At 41.9% G+C, this 24,429-nt stretch overlaps 1 protein-coding gene, 2 long non-coding RNA genes and 1 pseudogene across 5 annotated transcripts; 1 reads left to right on the top strand and 3 right to left on the bottom strand.

Annotated features, from left to right (window-relative positions):
* Window positions 1-272: 272 nt before the first annotated feature.
* On the bottom strand, window positions 273-1,332 carry LOC4338293 (uncharacterized). The gene has a single exon (XM_015783393.3). It carries the CDS (start codon window positions 1,252-1,254, stop codon window positions 709-711), a length of 546 nt encoding a protein of 181 aa, XP_015638879.1. The 5' UTR covers window positions 1,255-1,332; the 3' UTR covers window positions 273-708.
* Window positions 1,333-5,620: 4,288 nt separating this feature from the next.
* On the bottom strand, window positions 5,621-11,689 carry LOC9267909 (uncharacterized). 3 transcript variants are annotated; one of them, XR_010741739.1, is made up of 4 exons: window positions 11,140-11,633; window positions 10,951-11,050; window positions 7,516-9,210; window positions 5,621-6,954 (listed from the first exon to the last, which is right to left on the bottom strand). It is a non-coding gene; the product is annotated as an uncharacterized lncRNA (long non-coding RNA). The 3 variants fall into 3 exon arrangements; XR_001545901.3 differs by having other exon boundaries at window positions 5,621-9,210; window positions 11,140-11,631; XR_001545900.3 differs by lacking the exons at window positions 5,621-6,954; window positions 7,516-9,210 and adding an exon at window positions 9,243-9,818 and having other exon boundaries at window positions 11,140-11,689.
* A 2,799-nt stretch (window positions 11,690-14,488) lies between these two features.
* On the top strand, window positions 14,489-16,546 carry LOC136356628 (uncharacterized; annotated as a pseudogene).
* A 1,549-nt stretch (window positions 16,547-18,095) lies between these two features.
* On the bottom strand, window positions 18,096-19,962 carry LOC107278310 (uncharacterized). The gene is made up of 2 exons (XR_001545876.3): window positions 19,783-19,962; window positions 18,096-18,315 (listed from the first exon to the last, which is right to left on the bottom strand). It is a non-coding gene; the product is annotated as an uncharacterized lncRNA (long non-coding RNA).
* Between the last annotated feature and the right edge of the window lie 4,467 nt (window positions 19,963-24,429).

Below are 24,429 nucleotides of genomic sequence, written 5' to 3'. Positions count from 1 at the left end.
GGAGCCTGCGAAGATAGTCCGCCTGGAATAATCGCATGCGGCGCCTTATGTGCGCGTGGTCCGCTTATGTGGTCCGCTTGGCCCCGTGATACTTTTTTTAGGCGGCGCTATGGTTTGGAGGTGTATATCCGTTTGGAAAAATAAAAGGCAAACGTTGCTAAAAATCGTTTTTCAGTAGTGGTACTGTCTGATCCGATCAGCCTAGCTCAACGCACATTTCACAGACCGAAAATAGTAAATACAAACTAGTATAATATTTTAAAGATGACGAATTAGAGCAAAAGGCAAAATATGGAATTGCATACGAGCTTTGAAAACGCGTATGGTTGTTACAACTTTATATATATACCCACACTGCCCTGCAGCAACGGGGGAAGGAACCCCTAGTAATTAACTATTCGACACTAACAACAACAAAGATTAACACAAAACATCAATCAATCAAATGGAACAAATTAGTGAACTCAGTACAAAATGATAAACGTAAAAGGCCCTCTTCTTCCACGTTAAAAGACCTACACAACAAACGCAGGTCGGGTCGTGATAATTAACAAATTTAGACACTGTCAAGAAAATAAAACACAAAATTAGTAAATGAATTTCTGTAAAAGAAGGAAAAACCAAACCCAGGTCCTCCCCAAATCCGTGGACATCCTGATCGAATGACGTGACATCTCATATTCTCATCGATTCAGTCCTTCATGAGTCTCATATCATGCTGGCCAGTGTCATGCAGTTTTGTGCCATCTGGTTGAGCTCTACGTCGATCTTCTCCAAGGGGTTGTTGATCCCGGACTGCTTGAAGGGCCGATCGCACGACTCAAAGTCCTGCACAGCGAGCTGCAGCATGATCTTCGCCGTAGCCTTGTCTCTGAAGGTGATCGCCCGCTCCGCGGCGCCGATGGTGTCCTGGGTGTTCATGTACATGGTGTCGCAGAAGCTCAGCGCCTGCGTCTGCTGAGGCTGTGCGCCGCGGGACACCTTGGTCACGCGCTCCCTCGCATGCGCCGTGCGCTTGGAGAACGCGTCCACCTGCATGTTGAGCACAGCCACGACGTCGATCACCGGGTACTTGGACGCGTGCCGCCCGGCGGTGCTCTTGCACGTGTCTGGGAATGGAGTGCGAGAGCATATGTCAGCAACCGCCGGTGGCACGGCGCCGCCCTTCTTCGCCACAGCGTGCGGGAGGAAGCCAGCTGACAGCAACGCCACCGCGGCGACGAGGAGGACGAGGTGGCCGTGGGCTGGTCCCATGATTTATTCTGTTAGATTACTCGTGGTGGTGGGAGCTATATATATGTGCAGCGGCACAGGAGGCCAAGGTAAGGGTGGTGAGATGCGCAAGGTGGGAGGGACTCTTATAGCATTGCCATCGTCCTCGAAAATGGTGGGTGGCCTCTAATTCTGCAGCACATTATGTCCACTGATTCCCTGTGCTTCTCCACGTTTTTGGGTTGTGCCAATTAACTACTGCCAGGAAATTGTGTGGTGCTACAAATAGCTTAACTAATTTTATGATGGAAATCGATCATGTACTGCCTTTTTGAAGAATAGACTTTTACAACAAGATAATGTTTGATTCTGCCATGTCAAGCCGAATGCACAAAAGAAAAAAAAATCATTGTAACAGATCCTTGGCACGAGATGATTAAGAATGACATGACCAGGTTAAAAAAAAAAAGATAAACCATCTAGTTCCAACAAATCCAAGGCTGAGAATTCGAGTCTCCATAAGGATGAACGATCTAGCTATAATAAGACTTAAACAACGAAACTTTAATTATGAAATGATTATGGCTAAGAAGGGTTTGACCGGTCAATCATTCGATAATCAGCCTAGTAATTTAAATAAATCAAGATTGCTTCCTACGAAAAGGTTATTGACCTTGATTGTGTTTATGCTAGTAAATAATGTCACTTTTCGAAGAGCACACCCGTATCTAATGGCATTTATCTACCTTAAGCACTATCCTTATGCTAGTAAATAATGTCACTAACTCCCCTAGATGTCGGGACCCCAACTAGGATCCTCTGTATATAATGTGCTAGTCTTAGATCAACGCTAGCACCCACATTAACAAAAGATAATATCACAACCACATCACGATTATAATAATAAACTAGATGAAACCCGGTGCGTTGCTGCGGAAATTTCGTATGATAAACATAGAAAAGAAATATAAGATGAAGATATGTTCTTTTAGCTAAATGACACGATTTTGTATACTTCATATAATTGCATATTTGATAATCATCGAGAAAACTATAAGCAATTGAGATTATTTGCTTTATGATATTTTAGATCAAATATTGATTGATCGTGTAAAGGAAAAAAATAAGACGATGGGACACGAAGGACAATGTGGACCATAGAGCTATAAATAATTGAAATGGTATGGCTTAATGAAAGAAGAAAAATAGCATAAACTATATAGTCGTATATAGTCGTGTGTACATTAAGGTATAAAAAACATGATGAGCAGCTCGTGAGACGGTACTCGATGTTCAATTTGTGAGCAGAAAATATAATAGTTTTAATAGAAATCTGGCAAACCATTCATTTTCTGAAAACAAAGAATAGTACAGCATAACTAATTATAGAACTAAAAATAATAAGATATAGAAGTGTATGCTCACACACTACCACTACTTTAGAAGTGATCTTTTGTCGTAGGCTCTCCGGACCTTCCATTATAATTGAGAGATGAAATGAATAATTCAAGACATCAAACAAGTATAATGAAATATCCGACGCCTTGAGAGAGCAATATTGGAGACATTGCTGGGCCTTTAGCCTACCAGTCAACTTCAGCCTGAGATGTGCCCGCCAAACCACTCGAAGGCGGCGACCAGATGTGTTACACATTTAGAAGACTTGACAAAAATGGTTAAAGATCTACAATATCTCAAATATTCTTAACTCATACTCATGTGAATCTAGTTCCCAGGATATGCACTAGATTCACACTTTCACCTCAAGCATGGTTATACATAACAAACACAAATACGATGAAAGCGATTATAAACTACATCTATTTTAGTTACATTGGCCGACCGGCCAAATAAATAATAGAACAGCGGAAGCTCGTCTACCCAATCCACAAGCACACCGACTAGGGATTTACCCCCATTAAGTTCAAGTCCTAGAAGAAGCAGTTTACCCCATTAAGTTCAAGTCCTAGAAGAAGCAGTCGATTACCCGCATCACTCAAAGACTAAGTCTAAACCTGCAAACAAAAGGTTAATTCAACAGCAAGAGTTAGTACATAAGCACCAAGACAAGCCTAACACTCTACTTGCAAGGCATATAATCAAGGAAGGCATGATATGATATGGTTCTTTTTAGCATAAAGCAAGTTTTATTTGCATAAAACATTTCCAAATCAGATTTGCTTTGAAATAAATTTCAGCAAGCTAGTACTTGACATATTGGGCATCAAAGTAGTCGTTAATCATGTATAAATATACACCTCATTGCTATCCATGGCAGCAAGGACATCATTCTCAAATCTCAACATAATTTGGAGGTAAATTTCAGCATTTAGACGAATAAACACAAGTCTATACTCAATAGATATCACACGCCGCTCATGACCGCGAGCTCGGCTAATCGATTAGTTTTAACTCTGCAGAGTTTGTACACTTTAGCCACATGATGTGAAATAATAATCATGTAAAAGGATGGCACGCGATACATAAGTACCCGATTTATTACCCGCAACAAAGCTTTTCCAAAATTTATGATTTAGCCTTACACCAGAACGATACGTGTTCCTCCATCCTAGTCATACTGGAAATATGACCTAGAACCGTTAAGTGGCGGGCCCACGCCTTAAACTTAAGGCCGTGGTGGCGGACACAACGGGAACCCACTACGTGGCACAATAATGTTGTATTGGACACGCTTAGTCACCTAAACTACCACTTCGGGGTAAATAGGAAGCTCCTCTGAATTATACGAACTCATACACATCGGCCTACCAGAATGTAAGGCTAAACCATAAATAATTTACTAAGCTTGGGCTATCCCATACTAGCACATGTGGTTGCACTGTATATGAAATGAACTAACATTGAGTGAAGTCCTTAGGTCGATTTGGGCGCACTCTCCTCCTATCGGTACACAACCAATCACCATATGTGCACCACTTGAGGCCCAAACCTAAAATCTATGTTTTCCACCATTTTATTTGTCAAAATCACAAGTATTAAAGTTCTGTCCAGATTATTTCAAAATCAATTTTCATGTTTGTAATGAGCCCATAATAACAAGGAAGACCATTCTAAGTAAGGCTAAGCATTATAGTAACCTATTGACTCCAAAACTCATATATATAAAGCAGTATAGTCATATTGCTCCTATGGCTAGGAGTGATGGATATGGATATATATTTGTGGGGTTAAGATGATAATGCAAATAATAGGAGTTTGTCTAACAAGTTTAACAAAATTTTAATTTATTAGTGTACAATCGACATGCAAGATTTGCACATATTTTCAATAACCTCCAAAACATAGGTTTAAAGTGATCAAAGAGAGGGAGGTGGGACTTGCCTTGTAACTGGAAAAAGTCAGCACCTAAATCACTTCTTCACCGCTTAAGCAATCATTTGTATTAAGCATCTATACAAAGTGCATGTTATGCAATTAAAAACCGAAATATGCGAAAAATCCAAAATACTCTAAAATGAATGATTTGTGCAAAGTGGATAGGTACTGGTCTAAGATGAATTTAGATGAAAGAATTTCTATTTTATCTCTTTTTATTTGGGAGTTATGAATTTTAGAAGTTTGTTCGGTATAGTATAGAATTTACTTAGGTACTATTGTGAAATGCTGTTGTAAGTTGATTCTTATTAAGTTTATGTTTGCTGGGGTGAAGATATGTGTTTTCTAAGACTAACACATTTGGTTTCACAATTTTTGGAGTTAATATGAATTCTTTATATATTTTACAAGTTATAAGGTGTTATAGGTGTATAGTGTTATATAGGTTCATGGCTTTAGAGGTTTAAGTCCAGAACTTACCTCATCTAGGTAGTGATATATAAAATGAGTATTTTAGTTAACTAATCTAATCTTAGTTTATAAGCTTATGGTCTTTATTAGCACGGTTCATATCTTTATAAACTAGGGAAGCTCTAGCCTATGCTAGCAATATATTATATCAACCTAGAAATTATTATATGAGCTAAGTTCTTCTAAGTTTTGGTGGATGGGGATGGAACTATGGCTCCACTGGTCCTAACAAGGTTTATTTGGATTTATTTGGAGCTACCATGCATATATATATATATATATATATATATATATATATATACACTTATTCATATGCATTGTTTAACCACTACTATGTGTTTAGTACCTATTCTACCAAATTAAGGTTTAGAGCTATAGTGATGAACCCTGAGTTCCTCTCAACACTCAAGGCTGTTGTTGGCCCGATCTTTCGGTGAGTTGTGATAACTACGATTTGGGAGAAACGTTGACGATCCGACTACAACCGTACGAGACGTTGTGTTGCGCCTTAGCGATCGATACACCTCTCCGTAGGTTGTTGATCTTGCCGGTGCAGATCAACCCTATTCCTGCAAGCAAATCGAAGAAACAAGCAAGAACAAGAATAAAGCAATCTGATATTGCAAATAGGAATTTAATACAAATGATAAGTTGGGGTTCCGAAGAACAAGCAGACGGACGGTCTAGCCGACACGCGCGCTGCAAGCAAGTAGCAATGGCTAAACTTTAATCTAACAAAAACCCGAGAAACCCTGAAGGGGTAACTAGCTATATATAGGGGTGGGAGGACGACCTAGGGGTGCCTAGGGTCGTGCTCCACCAGCTTGGGGCGCACCCCACATGGGCCCCACCTGGGCCGGGGTCCCAAATGAAGTTACAAGCCCATAGGCCCATTATAGGTGATGCAACACCTTGTTCCTGTGATTCTGGCCACACGAGATAGAATTCAGAGAAGAGGCTGGATCCGTTAGAAAGAGGGCTCCGAGAGCTTTCCATCAAGTACTCACGGGCCGAAAACGGAGGTCGTATGCAGATTCGGTGGCCGTTTGAAGTCAGCAGTGTAGTAGGTGGCCGAATCGGATTCCAGCACTTGGAGTACTTGATCTCGATATCTTCTTGTTCATCCATGATGTGAGCAATGGTTGCATCCGTGGTAGCCATGGTCACATCATCCTCCCCTTCTTCACGGAAAACCGTCCTCGGTTTTTCCATATGGTGCTCTTTGCGTAGTCCATTTACAACAACCTGTTTCTTCCAATCAAAACAAGGCAAACTCGAGACAATTTGGTTAGCAATAACATTTTTCTCTAGCTTGCATATTTTATCCGGAACTACAAGATGTTCTAAATCTGAACAAATGTAAACTCTATGCACCAAAAATATTCCTCTATCATTATATTCGCCAAAGATATGAAAAATAGCATTAGTTGGACATGGCAAATCAGATTTAGCAAATAATTTCTCCTTCAAATTATCGAGCTCACAAAAATCATCAAACTGAACATAGCCCAAAGTATTTAAAGAAGATAGCAATTCACGTTCCTCTACTTCATTAGCAATGTGAACAACATGCTTAGAATCAGCACACAAAGAAATAGTAGAACTAACATGTTCATTCACTAGTTGTGGCATGGATATAAGTGAAACATTATCACACAACTCTTCTTTATCACAAGGAACAGCAAGTAAATCAACTTGTGACAAAGGCAACTCAGTAATTGATTCCACTAATGGTTGCTCTAATATAGCATGAAAAGTGGACAAGTGTAGCTCACCTTGAGAATACTCACCTTCATTTCTCTCAGCACCATTTAATCTACCTTGCGAACTTTCTTCAGATAATGTAGCTGCATCAGCCTTCTCCTCATTCGCGAGTGATGGAAGTGACATCTCAAACATATCGTTCTTCTCATTTTGGAGACTTTTCTGAACTTCCTGCAAAACATCAGTGATAGGAGGCACAAGCATATCTTGTTGCTCCATTGGATTCTCCAAAATTTTGCGCTCAACAATGCAAGCAAGCATGAACAATTGGCCTATATGATTATATGTCACATTAACAAGCCCAGCCTGAATATTGAAATTAAGCCCTCTGAAAAATCTAGTCATTGTGTTCTCATTAGATTCTTGTAAACCACTATAAGTGATACAAATTTTAAAATCATGAAAGTACTCCCTAACAGTTTTGTCACCTTGTTTTAGATGTTCCCATTTCTCAAGGAGAGCACGTCTATAGTATGAAAACACAAATCTTTTTCTCATCAGTATTTTGCATTCATCCCAAGTTTCAAGCTTATTCCCCACAGTATGCCACCAAAAAGATGCAGAACCGGTACACTTATTACTAGCAGCCTTAATCATTTGAGCATTAGAAAAATCATACTCATCAAATTGTTTTTCTACTGCTAGCTCCCAATTAATGTATGCAGCGGAATCATACTTTCCATCATAGACTGGTAACTTACATGCAACTTGTGCAAAATTATAGTCATGTACCTCATATGCATCACGTGAAGAAGTCGTCATATCTCGTCGAAGGTGTAGATGTTGACGTTGAGCATGACCATCTTGTTTCCCCTTGCGCAATCCTGCCATGGTTAGCAGCAAACAAGAAACATACACAAGAATATACACGCTCCTATCAACTACTAGGTACTGGCAGCTCAAATCTCACACACACTCAAGCTTTTAACCAAGCTCTTACAAGATCTTACCAATGCAAGTGGAATGGTGATGTACACCGACTCAACCAAGCACCCCAATAGAGGTTGGATATATCGATGCCTCGGCAAACACTTGCTGTACGGCTGCAATCAAATCTGTGGAGCTCTGGGTAGGCTTAAATATGTAGCAAAGGAATAGCAAATGCTCAAATCAGAGAACGCAAAGTTGAATAATTGTTCAAAGTCAAGTACCGTGCTGGTCCTAGGCTAGAACGTACTAGAGACGCGAGCCTAGACACAAACGGTACCACAAAATAGCACCAGAAACAACTCAAGCACACTCTGATGTATGAAGTTCAGCTCAAACAAAACAATATTTTCTCTTTTCTTTCTTTCTTCTTTCTTCTTTTCTTTTTTTTTTCCTTTTCTTTTCTGATTTTTTTTGGTGCGGCTTTTTTTTTCTTTTTTTTTTTTTGCACCTTTCTGCCTTTTTTTTTCTCACTTTTTTTTCTTATTTTTTTTAACAAAAACTGACTCAAGGACCTTAATGTAAGATTACAGGGACTCAAACATAAATATAAAATTTATAGGGACTCAAATGTAAAAGTCTAAACCCAAAATTAAAATTATACAAAAAATAGAATGCTGAATTTATGCCGGTTCCGTTTTTCCAAACAGATCTCGAAACCGACACCAAACAAAAATTCGCCAAGGTGTTTGACACAACTCGGAACGGTGGAAGAGAGGGAGGGAGTCGGACTCGGCCAAAGGGGCGAGTGGGACTCGGCCAGGAGGTGGAGTGGATGGCAGCCGAATTTGGTGTATGGGATAAAAAGGAAACTGATTTTTAACCAATCCAATCTACTATATCTTTCCAAAACAAACTTGACTACTTCCAAAATCAGATATGGTAATTCACCTTCCTCCTCTCGTGCACGACACAGGCACGGCCAAAACAAACACACACAAGGATCGGCAAACTCTAGATACAACTCAAGAACTCCAAAACTAACCGATAGAAACTTCTGAAAACTACAAAAATAGAACCGTGGCAGCGAGCCGATTCCATTTTCGTAGGTCCCGACAACAACAGAGACACGGTGGCAGCGACGACTGTGGTACAAAACGTGACCAGAACTCGAAACTCTAAACGAACTAGACGCTAAGACCAGCAACACGACGTGACGATGCAACACAAAATTCAACAAAGCAAAAACTGAAAAGAACAATGCAATGGCACAATATGGCTAGGTAAATGATACGAATTTTTTTGTATGGCTATTTTCTGGTTATAGGAAGATAAAAACTCACCGAGCAACGAAAGCTCTGATACCACCTGATGAACCCTGAGTTCCTCTCAACACTCAAGGCTGTTGTTGGCCCGATCTTTCGGTGAGTTGTGATAACTACGATTTGGGAGAAACGTTGACGATCCGACTACAACCGTACGAGACGTTGTGTTGCGCCTTAGCGATCGATACACCTCTCCGTAGGTTGTTGATCTTGCCGGTGCAGATCAACCCTATTCCTGCAAGCAAATCGAAGAAACAAGCAAGAACAAGAATAAAGCAATCTGATATTGCAAATAGGAATTTAATACAAATGATAAGTTGGGGTTCCGAAGAACAAGCAGACGGACGGTCTAGCCGACACGCGCGCTGCAAGCAAGTAGCAATGGCTAAACTTTAATCTAACAAAAACCCGAGAAACCCTGAAGGGGTAACTAGCTATATATAGGGGTGGGAGGACGACCTAGGGGTGCCTAGGGTCGTGCTCCACCAGCTTGGGGCGCACCCCACATGGGCCCCACCTGGGCCGGGGTCCCAAATGAAGTTACAAGCCCATAGGCCCATTATAGGTGATGCAACACCTTGTTCCTGTGATTCTGGCCACACGAGATAGAATTCAGAGAAGAGGCTGGATCCGTTAGAAAGAGGGCTCCGAGAGCTTTCCATCAAGTACTCACGGGCCGAAAACGGAGGTCGTATGCAGATTTGGTGGCTGTTTGAAGTCAGCAGTGTAGTAGGTGGCCGAATCGGATTCCAGCACTTGGAGTACTTGATCTCGATATCTTCTTGTTCATCCATGATGTGAGCAATGGTTGCATCCGTGGTAGCCATGGTCACATCATATAGTCTGCATAGAGGGTGCTATAATTCACTCTACTAGGTTGAAGTATATTACTTGCTGGTTGTATAGAAATTTGGTTCACTTCATTTAGACTATAGATGAATTTTCTACAAATTTTACAATTTAAGGTATGCGCCATGTTGCTTATTCCTTACATAAATGCTTAGGGGTTTTTATTATACTGTAAGTATGTCTTTTTATTTTATAACATTGAAGTGCACAACTTTATGATTCTACAGAACTTGAGTTTACTCAAAAAGGATCTAAGATGAATTTTATATTAACTTCTAAAGTTCAGCTTATGCAGAACTAGTTATTTTAAAGATATTAGTTTTAGAGGCATTTGATGTAAAGTGTGTATATGTTTTATTTTACTTTGTTTTTAGAGAACATTTTGGTGGATATGTAGAAACTATGTTTGCTCTAAAATGAGTTGAAATGAATTTTGTATGCATTTATAATCCTGTGCATGTTTTATATGTGATTTTTCTTAGATGAATTTTAGAGACAGAAATTGTACTGTGAGTGCAAGTTTTTATGCAATAACACTAAAGTTCATGATTTGACGAGTTAACAGTAATTTGAATTACTCTAAAATGAGTTGTTTTCAATTTGTTATGGAATTTACAAATTTACATGTTTTTCTGATGAAAATATAAAGCTTTAGGCATTTCATTTAGATTTTTCCAGAATTTAAATAGATTGGGTCCACAGATTAGTCTCAGGCCAATATGCAGAAAGGCCTCTAGGGTTTCAGGAAATCAAGCCGCAGTCCTAGGTCCATATGTCATTGAGTGGAAACATTACACATTGAACCTTATAGTTGTTTAAATTCTCAAAACTAGGTCCCTGACTTCTTTTTCACACGCATAGGGACAGAGCAGCCATGGCTGAGCTCGATCCCGGGCTCACCGGGGGCGATTGGTGGCTCGGTTGGAGTTGGGGTTAAAAGATAAAATGAACGAGCATGTTCTTGCGATTCCAATCCTCTAGATTTCTTGGTTAGGGGACATCGGAGTAGCGCCAGCGGCGAGTCCGAGTAGAGGATGTTTTCGGGTGGTGGTGCATGTGCTTCTACAATCATGTATTGGTTAATTGGGTGCATGCATGTATGTTCTATAGGCTGCAGGGTGCTCACCGAGATGCTAGACAAGGCTGGGGGTGTCTGCAGAGCCACAGTGACGGCGAAGCTCCATGGCGGCATGGCACAACTCCAGGGATGACGTCGGCTGCTCGGTCTGTAAGGGGAGTCACCAATAAGGTGCATGCAAGAGGTCAAAGGCTATCTAGGGAGGCCATGCATGCATGGAATTTGACTGATGCTCACCAGAGAGAATGGATTCGATGATGGAAGCGGTTGAACGGAGTTGGAGAAGACGATGTCGATCTCCAAGATCGCTGCGCCATTGGATGGGTTTCTTGGGGGTAAATGGAGAGGCGCTCGAGGTGAAGCTGGTGGCGTGGTGGCTCGCTCCGGCTTGGTCTAGATCGATGGCAACGGCGACGATGCCGCCACGGCGGCACCCGGTGCGTGCTCCAGAGTATCGTCGGCGAGGTTTGCGTTCCCACCAAACCACTGCATGAAAGGGGATGAAACTTAGAGGGATGGAGTCGGCGTGGAGAGGTGATAATGGAACACAAGATAAGAGGAAACGACCGCAGCGTAATGGCGCTGGAGGCGGTCGTCGTCTTCACGGTCGGCGGCGAGGTTGAGAAGGAAAAGGGAGATGGAGCTCTCCTTCTCGGTTTCTTCGGTTGGTTTCTTCGGTTTAGGAATGGATAATGGGGCGTGGCGATGCAGCTTGGAGGAGGAGAAGCCTAGACTAGGTAGTTTGATGGCGTTGACACGTTGTGGCCACGCGTCGTTCACAGCCGGCGCCGATCTCTCTCTCAGTCTCGGCTGTCTCTGGTCGGTTGGAGGAGATGGACATGGTGTGGAGCAAGCCAAAGAGGCTGCCATGCGGGCCCAGGGCGAAGGGAACAAGGCTGGAGTGAGAGAGGTGGGTAGAAGATGGGGGTATTTTCTTTAGTTGCACATAAAAATTATGGATAGGTTACTCACAGAAATTAGGAGAAAAGGGGCTCTTTGGAAACTAGTTAGATTTTTAAGAGACCTAAACAGAGAATATAAATTCTGGAAAAATTATATTTATTCATGATAATTAACCTAGTATTTGAATAAATTATTTACCCTGTACACTTCCATGCAGTTAAATGTATATTTTAGTTATGTATGGTTTTTGCTGATTAAGAACTATATTTAGTCTATTATTTGACTAGTTTTACTTGTTTATTTAAGGTATCAACTTGAGTGTTAATGTTTGACCAAAATTACAGTGAATATCTTGTGCTAATAATATTCTACATAAATTTTTCCATGATTTTATCTTGCACAAAATATTTTAGATAATCCACGAGGCTTATCTCTTATACGTGTTTCCCTTTCCTAAATGCATGTACATGTTTATAAAAGTTTTATTTGGACTATTCTTAACATGAGGTGATGTTGATATGTTAGAATTACAGTTTACCTTACACAGGTCATAAGCTTTTTACCTATTTATGCATAAGTTTACTTTAGTATTAAATTAAAAGGATACTTATAGAGATGATTAAGATAGAATATACCCTATATGAGTTAATTTATTTGTTCACTTTCATGTTCATGACATGTCTTTAGATGCATGTCCAAATTAGTTTTATGGGGCTTGACATTAGCCTTGTTGATATATTTTAAGGTGTATTATGGTCCCTATGTATTATTTTCCATTAGTTAGCACTAAGCTCTAATGGTTTAGTTGTTTGTCTAGATTGTAATTATATTCATGAGACCTATTATGAAATGCAAATAAAAAATCCAAATGCATATGAAGGACTCAAGTCTAAACATGTCCTATGAGGGTATGCATGCTTACACATAGGTTTACATTTTTATCCTAGGTTAGAGATGCAAAGGTTTTAATTTGTTCTCAAATTTTACTTAGGTTTAAGTTAGATTGACCACACCTAGGTTAAAAATGGAAATTTTTGGCTCTCAAAAATGGAAAAGTTAGCTTCCAACTATTTTGACAGGAAATTTTTAATGTCTAGAATTTGGGTATGTTACATCTTTAGAGGGTCGGGCGATTTCCACAACAGTCCCGGTTCTTTATATTAGTCCCGGTCGGCCCCTGACAGGGCATGTCAGTCCCCTGTTGGGGGGCTGGGGAACTTTAGTCCCGGTACTAAAGATCGTCTCTTTAGTCCCGGTTGGGGATACTAACTAGGACTAAATTCTTTAGTCCCGGTAGGTGTTACCAACCGGGACTAAAGTTGCACGACTTTATATACCCCTTCTTCCACCTCCTACCCAAGCCATTGCTTCAAAATTAAGCTTTGAGGAGGGAGGTGCTGCCAAAATTTTAATAGAATTTTTTTGATGTTAATATACAAATTTGAGGTCTCCAAAAGGTTAGCAACTTCATCCTCCTCTATTTTTTGCTTAGCATTTACATTTAGACCTATTTTTTTACACATTTTTCCCTCTAGAAAATGTGATGGAAGTTGATGAGAGAGAAAAGTGTGTGTAGGGAATAAAAAATATATGCAATATGTTTATTTAGAATTTTATAAATACTTGTTTGAATAATTACATATATTTTTGTATGGATGGTTAATTATGAAACTAAGTTAATTTAAAATTAAAATAATAACAACATATTGAATATTTGTTTACAATGTAATTAAAACATGAATAATATGTATAATGGATTTAATAAAAATGATTGTATGAATAATTATATTCAGTTATTGTATGATTATTTAATTAGTTCGTCAATCTTGGATTTTTTATATTTACGATTTATATGCATTTCATGTAGATGGATCGGCAATGGATGTATGCAGACCGGCAGTCGAAAGAGTTTATTGACGGCGTGCATTATTTTTTGGGTGTGGCCAATGATAACAAGCATAACGGTTTTATAAGCTGTCCATGCAACAAGTGCAAAAACCAGAAGGAGTATTCCACCGCACGAACTATTCATGCCCACCTGTTTCAGTGGGGGTTCATGTGTAGCTACAACTGTTGGACCTCGCACGAAGATGTTGGGTTTGCAATGGCAGAAGATGAAGTAGAAGATGATAACATTCCGGACTGGGCTTAGTATGGCGGATTTGAAGAAAACACAATGGGCGAGGAGGAGCTGGATGTTGAAGGTAATGAAGGTGCTGATGAACTTGGTCAAATATTGCGTGACGTACAGGAGGACTGCGAAAGTGAAACGGAGGTGTAGAAACTGGAGCGCATGTTAGCGGACCACAGAACAGCGTTGTACCCAGGTTGCGATCAGGGCCACAAAAAGTTGGGTACCATCCTGGAATTCTTGCAATGGAAGGCTAAAAACGGTGTGAGTGACAAGGCATTCGGCAAGTTATTGAAACTCATAAAGAACATTCTTCCCGAGGGGAACGAATTGCCCGAAAGTACGTACGAAGCTAAGAAGGCAGTCTGCCCTCTAGGTCTGGAAGTATAGAAGATACACGCGTGTCCGAACGACTGTATCCTATATCACGGTGAGGAGTACGAAAACCTGGAAGCATGCCCTATTTGCAAAGCACTACGATACAAGATAAGACGAGATGATCCAGGTGAAGTTGACAGACAGCCTTTGAAGAAGAGAATTCATGCTAAGGTGATGTGGTATTTCCCTATAATACCAAGGCTGAAGCGGTTTTTCAGGAACAAATCACATGCTAGAATGATGCGGTGGCACGCAGAAGGACGTAAACAAGACGGGATGCTGAGACACCCCGCTGACGGGTCGCAGTGGCGAAATATCGACAGAACATTTAAAGACTTCGGTGAGGATGCACGAAACGTGAGGTTTGGTTTAAGCACGGATGGAATGAATCCATTTGGAGAGATGAGTAGTGGCCATAGCACCTGGCTAGTCACCATGTGCATCTACAATCTGCCCCCTTAGCTATGCATGAAGCGGAAGTACATCATGATGCCGATTATTATTCATGGCCCGAAGCAACCTGGTAATGATATTGATGTGTACCTAAGACCATTGGTAGAAGATCTAAAAGTGCTATGGAGGAAAGATGGTGTCCCCGTGTGGGATGAGGATAAGCAGGAGCAATTTAACCTACAAGCGTTGATGTTCGTTACTATTAACGATTGGCCTGCACTTAGTAACCTCTGGACAGTCAAACAAGGGGTACAACGCTTGCACTCTCTGTATGGATGAAACTGAAAGTACGTATCTGAAGCATTGAAGGAAGGTTGTCTACATGGGCCATCGTCGATTCCTTGCTGCAAACCACCCTGTACGGAAAAAAAGCAAGCACTTCGAACAGAAGGCAGACCATTGTACTAAGCCTAAACATTGCAACGGGAAAGCAGTGTTCGAAATGGTGAAGGATCTGAAAGTAGTATTTGGAAAGGGGCCTAGCAGCCAACCCACAAAGAGCGAAGATGGTCACGCGGCGATGTGGAAGAAGAACTCTATTTTTTGGGAGCTACCATATTGGGAGGTCTTGGACGTCCGCCACGCAATCGACGTGATGCACCTCACTAAGAACCTTTGCATAAACTTGCTGGGCTTCTTAGTTATATATTGTAAGTCGAAAGATACACTTGAAGCACGCAATGATCTGAAGCATATGGAACAACGCGAGGGCATTCATCCAGAACCGAATGAGAAAGGAAGCCATTACTTGAGCCCGACGAGCTACACCCTGAGCAAGGAAGAGAAGGAGAGTATGTTTCAATGCCTAGAAAGCATCGAGGTACCGTTCGGATACTCCTCGAATGTAAAGAGAATAATAAACACGAAGGATAAGAAGTTCACAAACCTAAAGTCTCATGACTATCACGTGCTTATGACACAGCTGCTTCCTGTTACAATTCGTAGTATCCTTCCTGATAATGTCCGGGCAACAATAACGAAGCTTTGTGCTTTCATGAACTCAATTTCACAGAATGTCATCGATCCTGAAAGTTTAGCCGCCCTTCAACAGGACGTGGTGCAATGCCTTGTCAGCTTTGAGTTGATCTTTCCACCGTCATTCTTCAATATAATGACGCATCTTCTATGCCACCTTGTGAAAGAGATCGGTATTCTCGGTCCTGTGTACCTACACAACATGTTTCCTTTCGAGAGGTACATGGGCATTCTAAAAAAGTACGTTCATAACCGTTCTCGTCCGGAAGCAAGTATCGCGAAGGGGTATGGAACAGAGGAGGTCATTGAGTTCTACGTAGATTTTAGTGAAGACCTCTAGCCAATCGGGGTACCCGAATCAATCCATGAGGGGAGACTACGGGGAAAGGGCACACTTGGATGGAGAGCAATTATAACTGTTGATAACGATTTATTCCGTAAAACACATTTCACGGTTTTGCAACAATCTTCGTTGGTTGCTCCTTACATCAAGGAGCACCTGGCGATTGTTCGCTCAGAAAACATTGGCAAGTCTGATGCCTGGATTACACGCCATCATATTGATACTTTCTCCGCTTGGCTGCGAGAACACCTCATGGGTAACGAGACGATTGACCGACAACTAGCCTTCTTGGCTAGGGGACCCTCTGGCTCTGTAACTACATTCCAAGGTTATGAAATCAATGGATACACATTTTACACAAGAGCCCAACACAAAAAAGAGCACGAACCAGAACAGTGGTGTTCATATCGATGGTCCAACTAACACGTATTATGGTGTCATCGACAACATACGGGAACTAGAGTATGGACCCCTGAAGATCCCTCTGTTTCGGTGCCAATGGGTTAGGCTGACTGGTGGAGGCGTAACGATTGATGATAGCGGGATGACAACGGTTGACCTAAACAAGGTTGGATACTCAGATGAACCATTCGTTCTAGCCAATGAAGTAACGCAAGTTTTTTTACGTGAAGGACATGGCTAGCAAACCAAAGAAGGGGAAAGGGCCCGATGAGCCAAGACGCCACATTGTTCTCCTAGGCAAGAGGAAAATCATAGGAGTCAAGGATAAGACTAACGAAAATTACGATCTGTTTGAGGGGCAACCTCCGTTCGCAGTGACGGTTGACCCGAGCATCGTACTATCAAAGGAGGACACGCCGTACTCACGTAACGATCATAACGAAGGAACAATAGTGAGGAGAAAGTACGTGAGGAAGACAGTGACATAGGTTGTTTGATGGAAGATGTAAATTATTTGTATTGTATTGAAGGTCGAACAATTTGGATCAATTTGTAATATATTATTCTCAACTGCTTAATTTTTAATGTATTACGATTTTTCAACCATTTAAATAGGTCATATGATATTTATAAATGATTACCTCTATTTATTTACACTTTGAATACAATTAATTAGGCCATAGCTTAATTATAAATGATTACTTCTATTTATTTATACTTTGAATAAAAAAATGAGCAAGTGTAGATAATCTGTTCTTGTCCATAAATTAAGAAAAGGACAAGTATAGATGGAATGTTATTGAGCAATTTATCACTGGCCATTTAACAAGAAGTACAGGGGGCAGCAGCAGCAGCAGGGGCAAATATAGGCCACAGGGGCAGCAACAACAGGGGCAAATTAACTTAAAACAACCCACAATAATTCATCAAGCAGGGCCATATAACAGCAGTAGCAGGGGTGTATTAACATAAAGGAAAAAGTATGAATTACCCCCCCGAAACTATCGCGGTTGTCCGAATTACCCCCCGAACCACAAAACCGGGCATTCTTCACCCCCAACTATGCAACCCGGACAAATTACCCCCTCGACCCAATCCGTGGTGGTTTTGGTCCACGTGGCGTATGCGTGGCAGTCCAGTCAGCACTCTATTTATAAAAAAAAATAGGGGACCCACCTGTCATCTCCTCATCCTGTCTTCCTCTCTCTTCTCTCTCTCACTCTTCCTCTCTCTCTCAAACGGGTCGGCGGCGGCGTGCGGGGGAGGACGCCGCAGCAGCGTGCAGGAGCTGGCGGAGCGCCGGGGAGGACGCTGCGGCGGCGGGCGCCGCCAACAAGGGGGGATGAGGAGGACAATGACGAGGATGGCGCGCACGCAGCGGGTGGCGCCGACGAGGGGGGATGAGGAGGACGACAACGAGGATGGCACGCAACGGCGGCGGCGGTAGGTGACGCGGAGGTGGCGGCGGCGGGGGATGAGGAGGACGATGATGAGGATGGCGCGCACGGCGGCGGCGGCTGTAACACCCCAGAAAACCACATAAGCCTGGGATGCCACTAAACAACCACACATAAGTGCCAAAACAAGCAAATTTCGGCAACAACTACCTTAGACAAGAAAACATTTTGGAAGCATCAACATATAGATTAAGGTAATGATACAACAATTGACTGACATATAGGGATAGACTTGAAAAAGGAGCTAATCAATGACTAAGTAATCTTATCAACATATTACAATAATCATGACTAAGTGAGATCATGTCGTGCGACAATGTAGCTAATCCCATCCCTTCATGCAAATACGTCACAGCAAGTACCTGAAAAGACTATAAGGGGGTGAGAATAAATCTCATCAAGCAAACAGCTTTAACAAGCTATTTAAGCCACAGGTTTATTATATAGCTAATTAAATACCAAGTTATGATTCACATAAAGACAAGTTCAACATCCAAGGAATAAAAACATCATGCCGTCATCAATCAAATCCATATACCCACAAATCCCAGAGAAGAAAACACTTTTCAAAGACATCTTCGATCAATAATTTTCATAACATCCTGCAATATGTGCACATGCAATGCAATGATATGTACTCCTGCCCTCACACCCAACAAGGTGTGAAGCTGCATCGTATTATGACAATGTACGATGCTGTACCGGTACGGTCGCAACCATAGGTTCACGACATAACTTCAAATGCAATGCATGTGTGATGCAAATGCAGTATGAACTCCAGAGTATAACATTGGAATCACATTCCTTCGATGGAGATCAATATAAGGTTATTATAACCAAGAGCATAAAGTATAACCATAAACATTGTAAAATCAATAAGTTTGATTCAGATAGGTAAATCCTATGTGTAACATATAATAATCTTGGTTGATGATATATAATTTCAACGTGGAGGTAGAATCAAATAACAAGTCAAAGCTGTAGCAAACCACCGCTACGTTTACTTGCCTTCACCGATGGCGAGATGAATTCTAGTTGCATTCCGAAGTGGCATCACTTGAATAAACACCGACTTAGCCTCAAACAACACATATAATCATTCAAGAATCACACATTCACTTTCTACGCTGGGAACCCACCCCATACAACATAAAGCAAATTACCGATAATCTTCCTATAAAAGCAGCATAGATTAACAATTGATATCTCCAATTCTACATCACATAACACAGCAAAATATATCATTTTTTACATCTACAGAACAAGAGTTACAAATTTCATTTAGATAACAAAATTGAATTCTTCCATTTATCTGGCCTAAAACACGGCACAAAACAGAGAACTGCATCTGCCCAGAAAACTGTGCAATAACCATTCAAAAGAGCTCTGACAATAAACAACAAGATAAAAGCTAACAATTTTTATATAAGAGGTAGATCACAACATATGCTACAACTTTTGTAAATACAAGATTCTCTGATTCCATCATTAAGATCCTCTAAAAACCCTATGAACCTCGACTACAGAAAAATGCATCGATATTCAGACAGCCAACTTCAGAAATTGATACCTCCTAAACCACTTGAAATAAACTCATGCCATTTGGTCAGAACATAGACCTACACGTTATCTACAACTTTTGTATAGAGACTTTTCGTAGGAAATCCCATTATGTTGGCCGAAAAGGCAGCCAAGGCAGAACTGTGCAGGGTGGCAGATCAGCAAAACAAACCCGGTTGAGGAATAAATCGGTGGATCCCCAAACTTACTCGCTTCCAACACTTGATCTAAACCCTAATAGAAAACCAAAACAGGGGGAAAAGATCATGCATTGATACCTAGGCCTCCATGGGCGGCGGGTAATCAAACCCCACATTTCCATCTTCACCTCGATTTCCTCCGCTTCCTTCTTTCCCTTTCTTCTCCTTCCCTTCTTCTTCCCAGGTCTGCAGCAGGGCAGGCATGGGGGAGGTCGACCAGAGGGGGAGGTGGGCGCCCCAGGGTACCAAATGACGGCTAGGGGGAGGGGGGGGGACCTCCTAGGGTTTTGGGGTGTGGAGGTGGCAGCTGGGCCTTTGGGCTGGCTGAAAGCCAGCCCAACTAGCGAATAACTATTGTTTTTCTTCTAATTTCAAACACCAAAACCTTATGGACTTCCAATATATCCTCTACGGTATTCTATTTTTTCTAGGGCATTACATTCTCCCCTTGTTTAAGGAATTCGTCCCCGAATTCTACCTTCAAAACAAAATAGTCCAAAGAGATAGACACCTAAAGCATCACACACACTTACCTCTAGTTGACAAAAGGGGAAAAAATACCATCCGGGGAAAAAACACTTGCTACTTACGCCGATGATTCCCATATAAAGAAAAACATTACAGAAATACTCTAGAAAGAGACACAATTAGAATCCCAAGCTATGCTTTAGGCACACTCAACTTCGAGGTTCTGCTTTGTCGCTTTTGGTTGACGCTCGGTCCCAAACTCTAGTTCTCCAAAACTTCAATAAGGTTGTACGAAGTTCTAACTCCCACTCACTTCAACAACTAATTCAAGAAGGTCAAACTTTTCTCATACCCACACCCATAACCATGAAAGCACCACAAAAACACTCCACTTTTTATTACAATTGAACTTGTCGGGTCCCTTACTAAAACCATTTTTCTTACTCCCAAAAGAACATAGCCAGGCCATCCAACCTCCTTCCCACTTCCCAAAAGAGGCAAAGACCTGAAAAATCAATATGGCTCTTCTAAAATAAGACATAGCCAAATATGGGGCATTATCCCTTTGCACACTCATGCATGCATGCACTGCTAGAATAAACACCTATTGCGACACCGAAAGTACACCAAAATATTTCGTTTAGCTGCTGCAAGAAAACTTAAGGCAAAACATGTTCAAACACACAAAATATTGCAACATCACAAGTTAACATTTTACTCAAAGGTGAGCATTCGTATGAGAAACACCACTAGCCACCAAGGTAGAATAATCGTGACGCTTTTCTAGCATAGAATTCACTCAAAGAACTAAACCAATAGGCTCGACAACCAATACACAAACAATCACACAAACAAACAAGACACCATGGGCCACAACTTGAGGTCCGCATAAACAACAAACACAATGGAGAGCTAGATCCAGAAAATACTATTTTTAAAACTTGATGACATGCTCGAGAGGATGACTAGCCAAGCAATCACAAGAAACACTACTATGAAGCCATCGACTACGTCGATTTACCACAACTTCAAGATAGTATCAAACACTTAACTAGGATAACAAATAACCAACATAGATAAAAACATGCCTTTGGGCCACACAAACATTCCACATGTTCACAAAAGCAACAGAGCGCCTCAACATCCAAGGAAAGCTTTCAGCAACCAAAAACAATGTGGCAAAAGCAACCATCCAACTTAGACACTAGGACTCAAAGCAACATGCCAAAAATGTCCCCAACAGCAAAGATGCATCCAACCATGGTGTCACACCCTGAAAATTTTAAAATTTATAAATTGTTGTTTAAATGGAATTTTTAGAAATAATTTTAAAAGTCTTGAAGAGAAGATCTAGTTTTAATTAATAAATTCCAATATAAAAGGGGCCCAGATAAAATTTCATTAAATACTTTGCTTAATTCTATAATTCCTAGATTTTTCTGGGATTTATTTGAGCTAAGGAAGTATTTTTAATAAATGGAATTGCATTTAAGAAATAATTTAAATTGAAAAAGGTTTTAAAAAGTCTCTTTTGGCTTTGGGCCGAAAGTCGGCCCAAAACCCCTCTCTCTCTCCTCGGCCCAGTTCGGCCCAGTCCGCCGCGCGCGCGCCCTCTCGCTGTCGCTGACAGGTGGGTCCCGCCTGTCAGAACCTTCGTCCTCCTTCGGCCGCCGCCGCCGAAACCCTAGTTTCGCGCCGCCGCCGTTTCCTTCTAAATCCGGCCGTTCCTTTCCTTCTCCGGTCGAATCAAAAGAGGGGAAACAATCTCCGGGATCTCCTCTACCTTTTCTCCTTTGGAATCTTCGGCTTAATCGGTTTGGAAGTTCATGGAATCGAGTTCGATTCGGATCGACCTCTTTCCTTCAAGCCGCGAGTTTCCTTCGCCGTTGCCGCCGTCGTGGGCCTTTGCCGCCGCCTCCGAGCCCCTTTAAAAGGACCCTCGGTGTCTCCACTACCCGCCGCCACCCTCGCCTTCGCCTCTCGTCGCCGGAAGAGCTCTAGCGCCGTGTGCCCTAGCTTTGTCGTCGCCGCCGCCGCTCCAGCCGTGCGCCGTCGTCGCTTCAGCCGTCACCGTCGCTCGGGAAGACCGTCGTCGTGGTCGCCGTCGCGTCGCCGTTCTCGTCCGCCCCTTCGCCGTTGCCAGAGATCGCCGGAGCTTCGTCGCCGTCGACAACCCGAAGGTTTCCGCCGTTTCCTCCTCGTCGTCGTCGTCGTCCGTTGTTCTTCCGCCGCCGTTTTGGTCACCGGTGTGTTCGCCGCGTCGTCCTCTACGTGCTGGTGCCCTCCGTTTGCGTCCTGGTGCCGCCGTTCGCCGGCAAGCGTGCGCCGCCCGAGCCGTCCGCTCCGCCGAGCCGCCGCCGCTGTCGGTGACGTCACCGCTGACGTCATCGGGGTCGTCCGCCGTGAGCCGGTCGTGGACCGTTCGATCTCGGCCGTCCGTTTTGGATTGGTTCGATCTCGGCCGTCCGTTCGTGTGAACCGCCGCCCGTGCGCCCGGTCCACCAAACCCTAGCCCGCTGACGCAATAATCCTTCTTTTCCTTTTCAAAAATAATTCATTATTGCGTCATAATTCAATTTTAACCGATATAAGTGTTTTAATCCGATTTAATCTTTAAAAATTCATAACTAATTCATCTTAGCTCCGATTTAGTTGGTTCAAGTCTCTAATTTTTTCTAAAATTGAGATTTACACTTTAAAAATATCCACATGTACTGTTCATGCTTGTTTATGTGTTGTTTTGGTGATTTTGCTCTTTTCTGCTTAGATTCCGTCGTTTCCGGAGAGTCCGTTTTCGCAGAAAAAGAGTTTGAAGAGTTCCAAGGCCAGCAAGGCAAGTCACACAGATCCCAAACAACCCTTTGAGCATGTTGATCCTATTTAAAGCTATTGTTTCTATTCAACTATTGCATCTATTTTTGAATGTCATTGGGTGGAATTGACCTATTCTTTGTTATGGCCCTTTCGTACTTGATTACCTTATTCCTTGATACCTTGGGTTATTACAGTTTGACTAGTTGAGCTTTATTTATATTGGTTCAACTAGATATTAGATATAATTGCTTAGCCCTGCTTAGAAACATTAGTACACATTCGGGATAACTAATGACTCACTATTATTTAATGATGGTTTCATGATAGTTCACGATGGTCAATCGTGATTAGTTAATTAATTAATGTGCCAACTAAAACCTGGTAATGGTGGGTTGTGAGCACATGGTTTTGTTGGTCGTGCTCATGACAATTAAGGACCGGTTCACGAGTTTCGGTTGTGAAACATTAACCGTGCCAACCACAAGCCAGCATGGGCAACGGCTTTATCTTTTGTATAGCATGGTTCATTGCGGGGCACCAGACTGAGAAGTGGCGGAGATAAGCCCACGGGGGTCGCTGGGGAGTCCATGCCTTGTTTATAAGGGGGTGATTATGATCCAGGAAGGTGCGCTGCAGTGGATTGTGTTATGCGAGGGGTATTGTCACAACTCCTTTCCGAGATACCGTGGTGGTATTGAGGCAGATGGTGACATGATGTGGGGTTGTGTCTTGTGGGTACAGTGGTACACCTCTGATCAGAGTAAAACTATTCGAATAGCCGTGCCCGCGGTTATGGGCGGGTCTAACAATGTCTTTCGTGATTAGTCTCACACCTCTCATCATTGTAAAAGATGCTACAACTGGTAATAATTTGATTAGCTCCTGGTTTGGAATGGTACATTCCTGGTTTGGAGATAGAACTTTGCAGCCGGGGTGGTTGTTCAGAATGGTTGGGCCTATACAACAGGGTATGTTGTATAGCGTTGGATTAATATTGTTTAATTACTTAACTGTTTTATCAAATTCTCAAATGTCTGCTAAATGCTGCTTTTGCAAATGCAACCCTATTATGCCATCCTTTGTTATCCTGTGCACTTGCATATTTGCTGCGTGGCTTGCTGAGTATGTCATATACTCACCTTGCAATCATTCATCAGAGGAAGAGTTCTACAATGAGGCTGATGGTGTGGAGGATTAGGTGTAGCCTTGGTCAAGCTGCCTGTGGAGTGGAGCCGTCTGCGCCGTTTATTTATTTTCCGCTGCTTAGATCTTTATTGATTGAGAGGAACTATCTACCTCTGTAATGACATTTTATTCGCTTATTAATTAGAGTAATATTTGTACTCTATTATCAATTTGTTATTGTGTGCCTCGGCTGATTCCTGGATGAGGGTTCACACACATGTAAGCGTTTGGAATTTTGGATAGAAATTCCGGGCGTGA

The sequence above is a fragment of the Oryza sativa genome, chromosome 5, assembly GCF_034140825.1.
Source record: "Oryza sativa Japonica Group chromosome 5, ASM3414082v1".
NCBI lineage: Eukaryota > Viridiplantae > Streptophyta > Magnoliopsida > Poales > Poaceae > Oryza > Oryza sativa.
Note: the sequence above shows the minus strand (reverse complement) of the source record. Positions and strands in the feature narration are given on the sequence as shown.

What these genes read in the sequence shown, in the direction of transcription:
- LOC4338293 (XM_015783393.3), bottom strand. Translation starts at nt 1,254, where the DNA reads ATGGGACCAGCCCACGGCCACCTCGTCCTCCTCGTCGCCGCGGTGGCG.